Here is a 14,539-nt window from a genome sequence, read left to right as displayed (position 1 = left end):
CACCCAGGATGAATTAAGGAAATGCGGGCTGATAAGATCCAACTTATATCCTCAAAAAGAATATCAGTTTTTCAGAACTCTGTAATGTGATATGCTATGCCCCTGTGTTAGGCTGCCTGTCCACGGCCGAGTTTGAATTGCGTTCCCCGCGGCAATAATCCGGCCGCGGAAAACGCAGTTCAAGCTCTCCATAGCGTTGCTATGGAGAGCGCTTCCCCCCTGTCCACAAGTGGAGAATCATAGAGATTCTCCGCTCATGGCCGGCAAATCGCAGCATGCGATTATCTATTAGATAAGGCTGACAGCGGAGATCTGTCTGCCGGCTCCTGCTCCCGGGTGGCGGAGATCGACTGCGTGATACCGCAATGCCCATGGACTGGCAACCTTGGTTGGACCTGATCAGAGCAAAGTTACAGCAACAGCATTTTAAAGCACTGACAGCAAGCAGAGATCATGATGACATTGATGAAGAATTGAAACATAAGACATACAATATTAGGAAGTTGCAAACATTTATTCATTATTAGCGTCAAACCACTTTACCCAGCGTAGGTTTTCCTGTAGAGTTATTCTAGCTGTATGGATTCAAGAGCTCACATTGTCAGCTTGTACTACTTAAAGTGCTTGAACTGACTGTTAAATCATTGTACCACATATTTAGTGCTCATAGTGTGCAATTAAATTATACTTTTTACTTCAAACTTAGAGAGACATTTTACTCTCCCTTATTAAAACGAATTACAAAGATTAGATAGATAGATAGATAGATAGATAGATAGATAGATAGATAGGTAGATAGATAGAGATAGATAGATAGATAGATAGATAGATAGATAGATAGATAGATAGATAGATAGGTAGATAGATAGAAGGTAGATGGATGTAAAAACATCTGTTTTCGCTCTACCTGGCAATTACCAGGTGAAAAGAGTGAAAATTCTTTTAATGTAATTTCTATATAATTTACCTTTTCAAAACCTCCCGTAGGCTGTATGTCTGGTGAGAGATCAGGCAACAGACCTGTGTGGTCTAACATCTGGTGGCATTCAGTATCTGTCTGCCTTCCACATCCAACATACCCTGAAAGCCTCTTTTGTCACTGGGATTTGCTTGCTTCTGTTTTTTGGCTTTGAGTAATCAGCATTCTGGTTTCCTAAAAATATACAATGATCACATTAAAGCTAGTATATAGACATATTTGATTATAGGAAAGGTCTTTCAGAGACTAATTGTGGGAAGATAAATCGCAGAAACTGGCTAACATCATACCAAACTTTTTACCTTTCAAGGAATGGTCAAAGTCACCCTGCTCTTGCTTTGATGTGTTTGACATCTTGTCCAACATATCTTAAAGGAAACCTGTCACCAGAAAAATTGTTTTTAAGCGGCTTCCATAGCGGTAACCTATCTGAATCAAGCAGGGCGCACATGCTTTTACAAAAAAAGTCTGTTTATGTTTTTAGGAAACTTTTATCGATGTGCTCCCAATAGGCCAATGATTCAGCTTGAATCAAAGAGGCATTGCCAAGAGGTCTCCGAGTCACTCTTCAAACCCAGCCTCTTCTTCAGCTTGCTTCTGCCCCGCGGGCCTGTACCTCAGCACTGATAGTCCTGAAATGCGGCACATGCGCCATGAAGCAGGATATATTTACCTTGACTACATTATGGTACTGCGCAAATGCCAGAAGGGACGGCAAGAGGGACACACCAATCAGAGGCAGTGCTCAGCTGTCACTAAATGTTGAGCGCTGCCTCTGATTGGTCACACGCTCAGCCAATCAGAGGCAGCACTTTCAGGAGACGGGAATTTTCAATCCCCGGCCAGAAGAGAAGCAGAACAGTGCGGGGACCTGCAAGAAGATGCGCCAGAGATGACAGCGCTACTAATGTGATGCATTCTTCTTTTTTATTTTTTTTCTACAGTTATTAATTATTCTTGGGAGCGCTTACATTTCAAGCCCCCCTGAAAATCCTCGTCGCAGAGAGTCCGGAGATTCAGAAGATTGCGATCCTCACCCATTGATTTCAATGGGGTTGGCGCTGCTGCCGCCAGCCCCATTGGAAACAATGGGCGACATCGCAAAAAGAATGGACTTGCCACAATTTTGTTTTTTCACGCTGCATCGCAAGCGTTAAAACATTGCAAATATGCCTGAGCCATTGGAAGCCATGGGCTTCATAATTTTGCGATTTCTCTGGGAATTTTGCTGGAAAATTATGTGATTCCCTCGCCAGTTTGAAGCCACCCTCAGTGATTTTTTTTTTTTAAAGCCTGCTTTTAATAACAGCTTATGGACAATAATTTATACTATCTCAAATTGGTGAAATAATGTATGACTATGTAAAAAAAGTATGAATTGTCCACAAATGTTCCACCTACAGGCTGAATAGATGTGTTACATACCCATGGTGGAGAAAGTGTCATATGAAAAAAGTCCAGATTCATTTTCAAAAGTCCTATTCCAGTTTATTTAATAATGGAAATAACAGAAAAACAGGAATCAAGAAAACTATTGCCCTGAAAAAATATTTTTTATCTTTAAACATGTGTAAGAATTTATCCCATGTTGTGGTGGGTCTTAGAATATGGTGTAATCTATATATATGGCATCTGAAATACTAAACCACCCTGCTATACTATTGTATATGTATATCTGAGAGAGGCTGCAGACAACACTGTATCTCCCCAGCACAGAAACATATGTATCATCGCACCCACAAAGGCTTGTCAGTGCCAGCACAGTGGCTGTCCGCCCTTTGCAATGTGGCTAACAAAAACGCAATCAATTATTCATCATGACATTCACTTTTCATAGGTTGTCAGTTACTAACTTAAAGCAAAGTGATGTTGTCTAAAGGATATATATACCTTAAGTAATAAATTAAGGGGATGTTTTCACAGGAAGGAAATGTGTGTTTGCCTACGGCATTAGCATGAACAGCGACAGTTTGTTTTAGATGACAGTTTAATGAGGCAAAAATATTTAGCAATAAGGACAAAGGATATGACTATAATGACTTTTCCCATTCAAGGTTATATGATATTGGAGATTCTGTGCATGGAACTGCAAGAAAATGATCATTAAAGGGATTTCGTAGTTGAGAAAATTCTCCAAGAATGTCTCTGGCCTTGGAGGACCTGGCCTGTCCTGCATCACCCACATAACACATTGATTTGAATAGACACTGCAATATTACATTTACCTTGTGGTGGCGCTGCAGGGAAATTACATACTTACTGGACGTTTTCCCCCAGATTATAACCGATCAGTCAAGGTGTCAGCAGGGGGACATATTTTGATGTATATATTGATAGTCAACCCATCTAATACGTAGTGATTGTCCAAAGTGAAAAAAACCCTCTCAATGAGCACTCAGACACTATATTAGGCATTAGGCATTACACAGTGTTTTTCTTGGCATGTTCCTTTTAACTAATTTATTCCAGGGAGAAGGTTTCTGAGACCCAGTGTGTATTTAATATTCAAAGACCAATTATACATTTGATGTGATTAAATTACGAGCATTATTAATCAGAGGGATTATTTTATGGATTACTGTTTTCGTTTTCAGATAAGTATCTCTTTGCTGGGACAGCTTCAGATTTCCTTGGCAAGGAAACCACATTCACTCGTTCGCTCGGACCACCTAATGAACATCATTTCATCAGAACAGATATCTCTGATCATTACTGGCTTAATGGTAAGAGGATTTATTATTCGGATATTTAGATCAGCAAAAACTGAATTTCTGGTTTTTCTCTCGCTTTAGTACAGAGCAACAGGATGGGTCATTGGAAAAAAGAAACAATCAACTTCTAAGCATGAAATTGCAACAGCAAACTATTCTTTCAAATTATGAAGAAAAATAATGTGATCATCAACGCCAGTTATAATGTAGCCAGTTCCATATTTCTACATTAGTTCCATATTCTGAGATGGTGCTACTGAAAATCACCCTCGTGGTTTAGGCTTTAATTGGGTGTTTCAAGAGAAAAGATTATAGTTATGCCATAACTCTCTGATGTGGCCACTTTGAACAAAGCTAATTGCCATAGTGAAGCGGCCAGCACTGTACAACTTTCTTGCAAAATGCATTGTTGGTCCTTTATAGTCAACAGCTGACCATGTGTCATTCAGAGAAAACTGAATGATGCTGACAAGAGTCAAAGTATGGTGGTTTCGTAGTTCTAGTGCCACTTCATTCTACCAATATGCAGGGTTTACATTGGTAAGCCTCTAACAATCACACATTGATGGCGTGTTTTGGCAATATGCTATTAAGGTATCTCTTGAAAGGACTTATTTAATCATTCAGATCATGATGTACTTAACAACTACTCTCAGGTTGACACATCTACAATCCAGCAAACTTAAAGGGGTATTCACATGTTGGGAAGTTATCCGGTATCCACAGCATAACCCATAACTCTGGCAGCGATGGGTGCACATGTGCACCACTGCACTATTTACTTCAGTACAGTTGCCAGAGATAGCTGAGCTTAAGTGTTCAGCAATACCTGGAGGTCCTATTAAAGTAAACGGAACCACCTGAGATTGCTGAACGTGTGAACTTGGGCTTTTTCTGGCAGTTTCCATTGACGTGAATGGAGTGACAGGCATGCACAGTCAACGCTGTCCCAATTCACTGATGCTCAGGGGGCAATTTTTCTGCATTGAAGAGGGTTCCCAGTAGTCAGACCCTCAACGATCAGCAAGTTCTCCCCTCTTCTGTGGAAAGAATATAATTTAGCAATCTGGAAATGCCCTTTTAATTTTATTTATAAGCATCCTAGACATGCAGTACATTTATTAAAATCAGCAGAGAGGATATGAAGAAACAAAAATCAGACCGAACTGTTACCATATGATGTAACACTGAATTAATCTATTTTTGAAACGAAGTCCAAAAGCAGCACAACCAAAGATCATTTCCATTCTAATCTGATTTCTATGTTCTCTCATTATAGGTGCAAAGTTTTTTGGTGCTTATTCCATACCAGACACGTATAATCCAGATGATGACAAGATTTACTTCTTCTTCCGCGAAGCATCCCCAGAAGGCAGCGCCTCTGAAAAAACAATATTCTCTCGAGTTGGAAGAGTCTGTAAGGTGAGAATGATTAAATTAGGACAGCTTTATGCTGCACTATAAAACATAAAATATCTCAAGCAGGGCTTGTTTTGCAAATTATCTCCTGTTCGAACATGTGAAGTAATCACTAGCTAATTTTTTGTTTGTAGTTAAAATAACATTGAAAATGTTGCCAAGTCTTTATTGTAAGAAAAATATCTTTAAATATATTTACTAATTTACACAATATGGTTTAATGCTTTCAAAACTTGCTCAAATTAATTGTGTTGTCTGTTTTATTTTAATGGCATCATATCTGCAGACGCCACATTAAAGTAATACAATGCCTGCAGATTGCACAACACCCCCACTGAAGTGACTCTTTATAGACATAATAAATGCCAATGCAACAAGGGAACTTACAAATCATGAAAGTTTAACCCCACAAGTCGAAAAAAATGTCTGATAAATTTTGTCATTTCCAGCATGTTTTCCCACCATGTCTGGTTTTATTTGCCTCATCCACAAGAAGTTATATAAGTTAAATCAAACATCACACCAGTTTTATAGCTAAGTGAAAGTTCAACTTAATCGGAATTGACAAGACTTGGTTACCAAATAGAAATGTAATATGCTTTCATGTTCTCCTTGGAAAAAGAAAAAAAAAACAGCACTCAGGGGTCGGTGTCAGATGATAATACTGGAAAACAATTACTCAATATAGAAGCTTGGGATTTACTTTTATGATGGTGAGTCACACCCCTTCCCTTGTCATCGGAAGGAATGTAGCCAATATGGAATAGTCACTGTCTATAGTCACAATGGTGGAAGTGTGACCCACCCCCTCACAAACATAAGTCCCGGAGCTTCTATATTGATTGATTTTTTCCCCAGTATTATTATCCATCTACCCCTGAGTCATAGTCAAGCATGTGCGGTTCCACTCCATTCATTAGCAATGGGACTGCCAGAGATAGCCAAGTACATGAACTTGGCTATTTCAATCAACCTCACTTAAATGAATGGAGCAGTACCACACATATATGACCACCACTTCATTCAGTCTCCATGTCAATGAGTCAGTGCAGTGAACCTGCAATGACAAACAGCGGGAGACTGGGAGCTCTTATTCTCGAGATTGGTGGAGGTCTCAGTAGTGAGAACCCCACTGATCAGACATTTGTCACCGATTCTGTGGATAGATGATAAAACTTAATCTGGTTACAGCCCCTTTAATGCTTGTTTTCCATTTTAAAGGAGATGCCTGGTTTATAGCACTCACTTTCATATGCTCTTTTAGGGATTTAGAGATTCAGGGAGTTGCTCTATCAAGGCCCCTTATCTATTAACAAAGCAGAAAATGGCTGCAAAGAGCATGCCTCACTATGTAGGAATTGTATGTTGAGTTATCCCACAGATTATAGCTAATTATTGAAGGTCAAAGCATTGGGACATCTTGTGAAAAATTTATTGTCAAGGGTTCCTAAAGGGGTCGACAAAAGGGTTTGTTGAAAAGCTTGGACCTTCTTTCTTTTTGTATATTACCTGGAGATGAAATAGCCAGTACATACTAACATTGCTACTTCAGGGTTTGGAAATTAAATGCTATTTGTAAAAAGGAGCATATGCAAAGTTATTTACATGATTTGCTGTCTCCAGAACAGAACAAGTACCTTTATTATTTTAAAAGACTCCTGATACTTTCATTAGAGTTACCAGTTAACTCCACATGAAAGGCAAGAAACCAATGGCCAATCCTTGGTTACGTCTAGTACACTATGCATAAATTAAGAAATGATCCATAACAAACCATAATGAGGATATACAATCCATGTAAGAAAAAATCAAGCACCTAGAAGGAGTTGGCATTTTCCTACAAAACGTGGCATGCAGTTATATCTAAAGTCCCATTTACACGCAAAGATGAAGGAAAAGGTAGCAGCGGAGGTAATTGCTGAATGACTCACCATAATCTTTGAAAATTCCTGGAGAACAGGAGAAGTTCCCAAAAAATTGGAAAAGGGTAAATCTTGTCCCTATCTTCAAAAAAGGGAAGAAGGTCAATCCAGGAAACTACAGGCCTGTGAGACTGACTTCTATACTGGGAAAGATCTTTGAACAAATTATTAAACAGCATGTATGCAAGTACTCGGATAAAATGGGGTAATTAACCAGAGCTAGCATGGGTTTGGAACAAATAAGTCATGCCAGACAAATCTAATTTCCTTCTATGACAGAATCACTGACTGGGTTGATCAGGGAAGTGCAGTGGATATAGTATATCTTGACTTTAGTAAAGCATTTGACAAAGTATCTCATACCATACTTATTGAAAAAATGACCAAATATGGGATTGACAAGACAACTGTTAGGAGGATTTACAACTGGCTGAGTGATTATACTCAAAGAGGGGTCATAAACGACTGCATATCCAAGTGGAAGAATGTATCAAGTGGGGTACCACAAGGCTCTATCCTAGGCCCAGTGTTGTTCAACATTTTTATAAATGATCTGGAGAAGGGAATTGATGGTAAACTGATTAAATTTGCCGATGACACAAAGCTAGGAGGGATAGCTAACACTACGGAAAAGAGGGAGTGTTCAAAAAGATCTAGAAAAGCTTGAACAGTGGACGGCGACTAACAGAATGGTAGTTAACAAGGAGAAATGCAAAGTTCTTCATCTGGGCAAGAAAAATGAAAAAAGCACGTACAGAATGGGAGGAATTGGGCTAAGCAGCAGCACATGTAAAAAAGACTTGGGTATACTAATAGATCATAGACTAAACATGAGTCAACAATGTGATGTAGCAGCCAAAAAGGCTAACACAATTCTGGGATGTATTAAGAGAAGCATAGAGTCTAGATCAGGTGAGGTCATTATCCCCCTCTACTCTTCCTTAGTCAGACCTCATCTGGAATACTGTGTCCAGTTCTTGTCACCCCACTTTAAAAATGACAAAGACAAACTGGAGCAAGTTCTGAGAAGAGTTACCAAGATGGTGAGTGGCCTGCAAACCATGTCCTGTGAGGAACTGTTAAATGATCTGGAAATGTAAGGCTTGATAAAAAGAAGGCTGAGTGGAGGCTTAATAACTGTCTACAAATATCTGAAGAGCTGTCACACTGCAGAGGGATCAGCCCTATTCTCATTTGTACAAGGAAAGACTAGAAGCAATGGGGTGAAACTGAAAGGGAGGAGACTCAAATTAGATATTAGTAAAAACTTTCTGACAGTGAGGGTGATCAATGAGTGGAACAGGTTACCACGGGAGGTGGTGAGTTCTCCTTCAATAAAAGTCTTCAAACAAAGGCTGGACAAATATTTATCTGGGATGATTTAATGAATCCTGCACTGAGCAGGGGGTTGGACCAGATGACCCTGGAGGTCCCTTCCAATTCTATGATTCTATGATTGCTCAAAATTTGTTCAAAAGATAGGGAGAATGACAGTTTGAGCAATCATTTTGCCTAAGCTGCTAATGGGCACTAATACCCATTAGTAGCTTAATAGCTTCATTTGCATGTAAATTAGGCTCCCTTTGCTGTATGCAGAAAACAGCAGGTGGTCTGTTATCTGCATACAGACCCTTTGTTCTGCTGTGGGACTGCAGCTGAAAACAATGTTATCAGTGCTCCTGTGGAGAATTACAGCCTGCTATCAGCTGCCCTTGCTAGTGGTGACCCAACATGGTACTAGAGCTTCCCTTCAAGTGTTCAGTTTTCTGCAATAAATTACTATTTTGCAGCAGTGATGATATAGGACTGTTTCCACAACATTGTCACACTTCTCTGGCCTGCCTGGTCACCAGATTTATCGCAAATAGAACATGTATGGGACCATCTGAGATGCCAACTTCTACAGCTTATTAGTTTGCACAATCTAGAGACTCAGTTACAGCACATGTAGACCGATATGCCACAGGATACCATATGGAACCTGTATGTCTCCATGCCCGCTAGTATCACATCTTGCATCCAAGTTGCAGTCGGCCCAACAGAATACTAGAGTCTCCATGCCCACCAGTATCACATCTTGTATCCAAGCTAGAGGCGGTACAGCAGGGTACTAGAACCTCCCTTCAAGTGTTCAGTTTTCTGCAATAAATATCTTCTTGCTCTGATATTGTAGTCACTGGCTTATATCAACATTACAATCACACATAGAAAGTTTCATTTGGTTGCCACAACTGCTTCTTTATGACAATGAGTGTAGTTTCATAATGTGTTTCAATATATTGTCCAGAATTGAAAATTCCTTTATCTGACCAAATATTTTGTTAGATTCGCTTTGCAATTGAGACTTTATATAGCAGAAGCTGTTTCCCTATAAAAAGGAACATTCTGCACTTGAGCTCTATAGTTTTATGCTGGCTTTGACTGGAAGATTATCTTAAATTTCAGCATGCAGTTGCTGAAACATCCCTAGCTTTTGGAATTACCGATAATATTAGAGTACAGTGATGTCTGAACCAGTAATACTGGCCCAGTTTCCATCCGTCTGATCCTTTCCCTAAGGGGACAACTGTTGCATGAAGCAGTCTGCTTCCTATTTGGTTTAAGGCCTAGAAAATTATAGAAATCTTACAGTAATTTGCCCAGGGACAAACATCTGTTGCATTGCCTACTGAAACACTGTATTCTTCATAGCAGGCAGTCTTCATATGTGTCTCCAGTATAGCGTGAAAGTATGTGTTGCTGTATATTGAATTAACGCTTGAAAGAATAAGAGCAGAATAGGAAATAGTATTAATCTTGATCTAGTTAGAATCCAAGACACTGTCATTTAGCATGTTTCCCCCATGGAGGGGAATATTTGTAAGTGAAGGGTTATTTGAAGAACTCAAACATATTGAAGTAATAAGTACTGCAGAGCATAGAAAAATGAGGCATTAAGTGCATTGTCATAAAAATTCCTTCTATCTGTGACTTCCTGCAAAAAAAAACCTTGAAGAAAGATTAAATCTTCTGACTGCTTCAGTTTGGAGGAATTTTACAGAAAATAAACAGAAATGTCCAAAAATAAAGATATTAACTCAATTAACCCCATTACTACCAGCAACAATCCAAAACAGTACAGTTGCAGGCTATAGTCTAGTTGAAGAAGCAGCAGCTTCTTCAAGGCAAGGCAGGGCGGCGGTGAACTTTTTGTTCAGCTCATGACCACAACTAAGAAGATACATTCCGATATAAAAACAGTATATTAGGGAAATGTTGTTATGCAAAATACATGTAGATTTTGATGCAGCTTTGCCACCCGATGACTACAGATTTCACCCTTTGTAAGACGTGGATTTGTAGTGGAATTGTTCATGACCGATTCTTCCGGTACATGTGAGTCCGCCCTTGTTCACATGATGGTAAATCTGTGTCAGAAATATCGAACGCTGATTTCAGTGGAATTCCTTCTTAGAACTTGACGTGAATTTCTGAACAGATTGTCATTTGGTGATGTTGGGAATAAGGAATTGTTTTTTTAAATGGGGCTAATCTACATGCTGTTTTTCTGATGCGGGATCCACATCAAGAATTGACAGATCAGTTATTTGTTTTTCAATTATGTAGGTTTCAAATCCACATGAAGATTTAGTATAGTTTACAGATTACCGAACTCAGTGGGTTATCTGCTATATTGATGCGGATTTCAGCACAAGGAAAAATATTGTGTTGGAATCCACTAAAAAATGTCTTAATGGGGAGTTGGGGTATATCTACATGTAGTTTAAATACTACCTAGCTTGTAAAACACATAGATTTTGACCAAACTCCATAACAGATTTTCCACTGCGGAAATTACATCCTATATAGACATACCTTTACAGTGCATTGCTTACTTACAAAGTGATGAGTGGTTTGTGTCTACATGGTTATAAAGTCTACTGCATTCTTGCAGGGAAGTTTTCTAACTGTTGATTTGAAATATGAGGCAGAGTGTCATGGATTGTCATTATATACAAGGTGTAGTCACAGAGACTGATCCAGAGCTATATCTCACTACTGGTGTCCTATGTTCAAATAACAATAGTGTACTTGAATTGGAAAGCATGGATGCTCTACACAATTGTATGGCATACAGGCCTCTGGAACATGGATTTCAATTTTGTGTTGTAAAACCTAATTGTAAAGTAGAAGAGTAGCATATGAGAAACAGAGAACTGCTTTCCGCGTCTCTAAGTCCCGTGGGACTGCTGCTATGACTGAAGTAAGGAAAGTGGCCTTCTTCTGCTACGATAGGAGCAGATCATCCAGGAAGTCATCTGCCATCGTCTGCAGAAGAATCAGGTACTCATCCACATTGAGAATCCCTGGAATGAACACAGGTCCAATGATGTCTTCATGCATGTACTGTAGCAGAAGTAGGCCACTTACAGTACACTTTCCTTACTATAGTCATAGCAGCACTTCCACGGGGTGTGGAAAACAGATTTCTGCTTCTCACATGCCACTCTTCAACTTTGCAATTCGGTTTTTCTCTCTATCTCTGCTACAGGGACCACAACACAAAATTAAAATCCATGTTCGGGTCACTCTGGGGCCTGTGCACCATACCATCATACAGCACATCCATGCCTTCCTATTCAAGTACGCTATTGTTATTTCAATATAAGACACCAGTATTGAGACATAGCACTGGATCAGACTTTTTAACTACATTATATATGTAATGATTATCAGCAAATTGACACCAAATTGGTTTGCCTAGTATTATTTTATTAAGCCATGTTTTACAACTAGTCAAGCTGTGAACATAAAAAGGGCAAAATAACTCAAAAACATCTACAGACTTAGGAGAAACCCCTTAGTGATTGAAGCTGACAGACTTAAGGAAATGATAGATCACTTATGTCCTTCAGTCTCTTGATTTGTAATCTTATCAGGAAAGCATGTAGACCTGTTATATGATGTGTCACACGTGCTGCTTGCACCAAGGCATTGTGTGAGTTTTCTTGCATGTCCTTGTGATCTACAATACATCTTGTAGCTGTGCTCTGTTCACTTCCTAATCGGAGCCATACATCTGTTCCATGGGTTGGGATGCTTGTGATAAGCCTGGGGATAGACTGCTGCTGTGTAGAAGTGCTGATGCCCCACGTGTTCTCGTGTCTAGCTTTATAGCAGCAAACGTGCTGTGCCCTAAAGTAAACATTTTCACATGGCTTTCGGAAGATATGGATATACTCTATAGAACCACAAACCTACAATTATACAATCTTTTCCCTCTTCTGACTTATTTCCATAGTGAATGGTTAGCTACATTGAAATCCGACTTGTGAGCCAATGTAATTAAATAGACATTGAAAGCCAATATTTTACTCAGTACTTAGTAAGAACAGAAACCACATTGTTCTGTGTTGTTCCAGTTTATGTGGGGACACAAAAATGCCACACTTTAGTATATTATACTGCTGAGGGAAAACACATTGCCATATAAATATAAGCATCAGTGAATTAACCTCTTCATGGCTGCTAAAGTGCCTTTTTTAGGGTATATTAACATAACAGATTTGTTGCAGAACTTTCTGCAACTGTCTCATTCATCTGAATGGGACTTGCAGAAATCCAAAACAACTCCACTAACATGTATGTAACTGCTTTGCAGGGCAAAAACACATGGGCATATATGCAACTAGGCTCGTCACCGCGGAGCATAGTTGCGCATAAACTTTTCTTTTTCTTCTCAGACTTTTGAAACTTTCTCTAGTGCGTGCGAGTTTTTTAAAAAAGTGGAAAGGTAGGTCCTGCAAGTCCTGTCTTTTTTCGCCTGTACGATTAATGGACAACAATACCCCTAGTAAAAATGAAAACAATGAAATCAATGGTTTCATTTCGTTCCGTTATGCGACCGTGATTATTAAAGCCGCATAATGGGACTAAAACACACCCATGTGAAGAAGCCCGCAGTCACAGAAATTGCTATAGTAAATCTGGTACTTGTGAACATACTGGGTAAGGCCCCATTGACATGAGATCATTTTCCCACAGTATCCCAAATCCACTGTGAAATCCATGCCATTTGAATATTCTGTTGGATGCTATGAAAATGCATGCTGCTTCATGGATTAGTTCATACAGCGTGAATGCTTTTGTAAGTGGATTCCAAAATCTTCATTGTGGAAAAAAAATAATTAGCACGTCAGTTCTTCGAGATCCACAAGGAAATGGTGTTGGGCAGCTACACGTGGGGCGAAATCTACATGCAGATACACGTGGAAATCTGCGGCAGGATTCAGCTCATCCTCGGATTTGTGCTGCGGATTTAAGTGACAGATCCAGGTTGGAAAATTGGTTGCGTGATCAAAGTCTAAGGGTATGTTCACACTGGTCAGAAATGCTGTAGATTTTTCACAGTGAGGTCCTAAACACACGGGTGCATGCACAAATATACTCACCACTATGTAGCGTATTTGTGCATAAACCAGTGATTTTTTTTTTTAGACTATTCAAACTCTGCGCTATTGTGCACAAGAAAAAAGCAGAAAGATAGGTCCTGCCCTATCTTTTCTTGCGCATGCCCAAAATGAGCAAAGAATGTAATAAATAACTTACAAGTTAGGGTCCTTTTACACAGGACAATCAGCCCAGTGATTATTGATCCTCTGCTTTCACACAAGAGTGATACTTGTTAATTAAATGGAAGTGAAGTGTGCTAGAAATCACTAGGACCACCTCCATTCAAAGTAAACAAGCATTTGTTCATAGATGAATGACCAACTGTTTACACAGGCCGATCATGGGTTGACTTTTATGCCTTTAGAAACCGAACGACGAACACATTTTCGTTTGTCGTTCAGCTGTTGCCGAAAATTACACTGAATGATGTTCACTCATATTCACACGATCCAGCAATCCCCATTAACACCACTGGATCTGTTTACAGGCTGAAGAGGCAGTCTGTGAATGGGGCATCAAATTAGCCAATCATAGACCTCAGTGGCCGACCAATAAGCTCTGTGATTGGCTGCAGCAGCCTGTGATGTTCCAGCAGAGGTGTGGCACTGAAGGTGGGGGGGACCTAGGATATGTGAATATAGGCTTTTATTATTTATAAACATGGGGAGCGTATTTAAATAAATAAATTAAAGAAAATAACTCAGAAAATCCTTTTAATGTCCAAAGCCTCTATTTATGCTTACAAAAAGCTATGAAGATAAAGAATAAGCCTAGGCGTTCACACTGACTTTTGTTGTGCAATATCAAATCTCAGACAAGTTGTATGAACAAAGAATTTGTGGGATTTGGGTGTGACTTGCTGTCATGTGATTGATTATTTTAGATTTACAATTTGGCTAGAAAACAACCAGTCACAAGCAAATATTTATAGTGTGATCTATGCTGGCACAGTCACATGACGACCTAAAATCCAGCTCCCACATTGACAATCCTTAGATATAAATGCGTCATTACGATCCTTATGTTGCACTACCAAAGTCACAGTGTAACCCTAGCCTAATGAGTTTAAGGGTGAC

The 14,539-nt window shown here is 39.4% G+C and overlaps 1 protein-coding gene across 1 annotated transcript in view; it reads left to right on the top strand.

Moving 5' to 3' along the window:
- The window catches only part of SEMA3D (semaphorin 3D), a 173,890-nt gene that overhangs the window by 95,853 nt on the left and 63,498 nt on the right, over positions 1-14,539 (top strand). Inside the window, exons 7-8 of the mRNA XM_066592015.1 lie at positions 3,574-3,702; positions 4,970-5,112. Of these exons, the coding sequence (XP_066448112.1) occupies positions 3,574-3,702; positions 4,970-5,112 (272 nt within the window). The remainder of the gene's footprint in view (positions 1-3,573; positions 3,703-4,969; positions 5,113-14,539) is intronic.

This window comes from Eleutherodactylus coqui, chromosome 2 (genome assembly GCF_035609145.1).
Source record: "Eleutherodactylus coqui strain aEleCoq1 chromosome 2, aEleCoq1.hap1, whole genome shotgun sequence".
NCBI lineage: Eukaryota > Metazoa > Chordata > Amphibia > Anura > Eleutherodactylidae > Eleutherodactylus > Eleutherodactylus coqui.
Note: the sequence above shows the minus strand (reverse complement) of the source record. Positions and strands in the feature narration are given on the sequence as shown.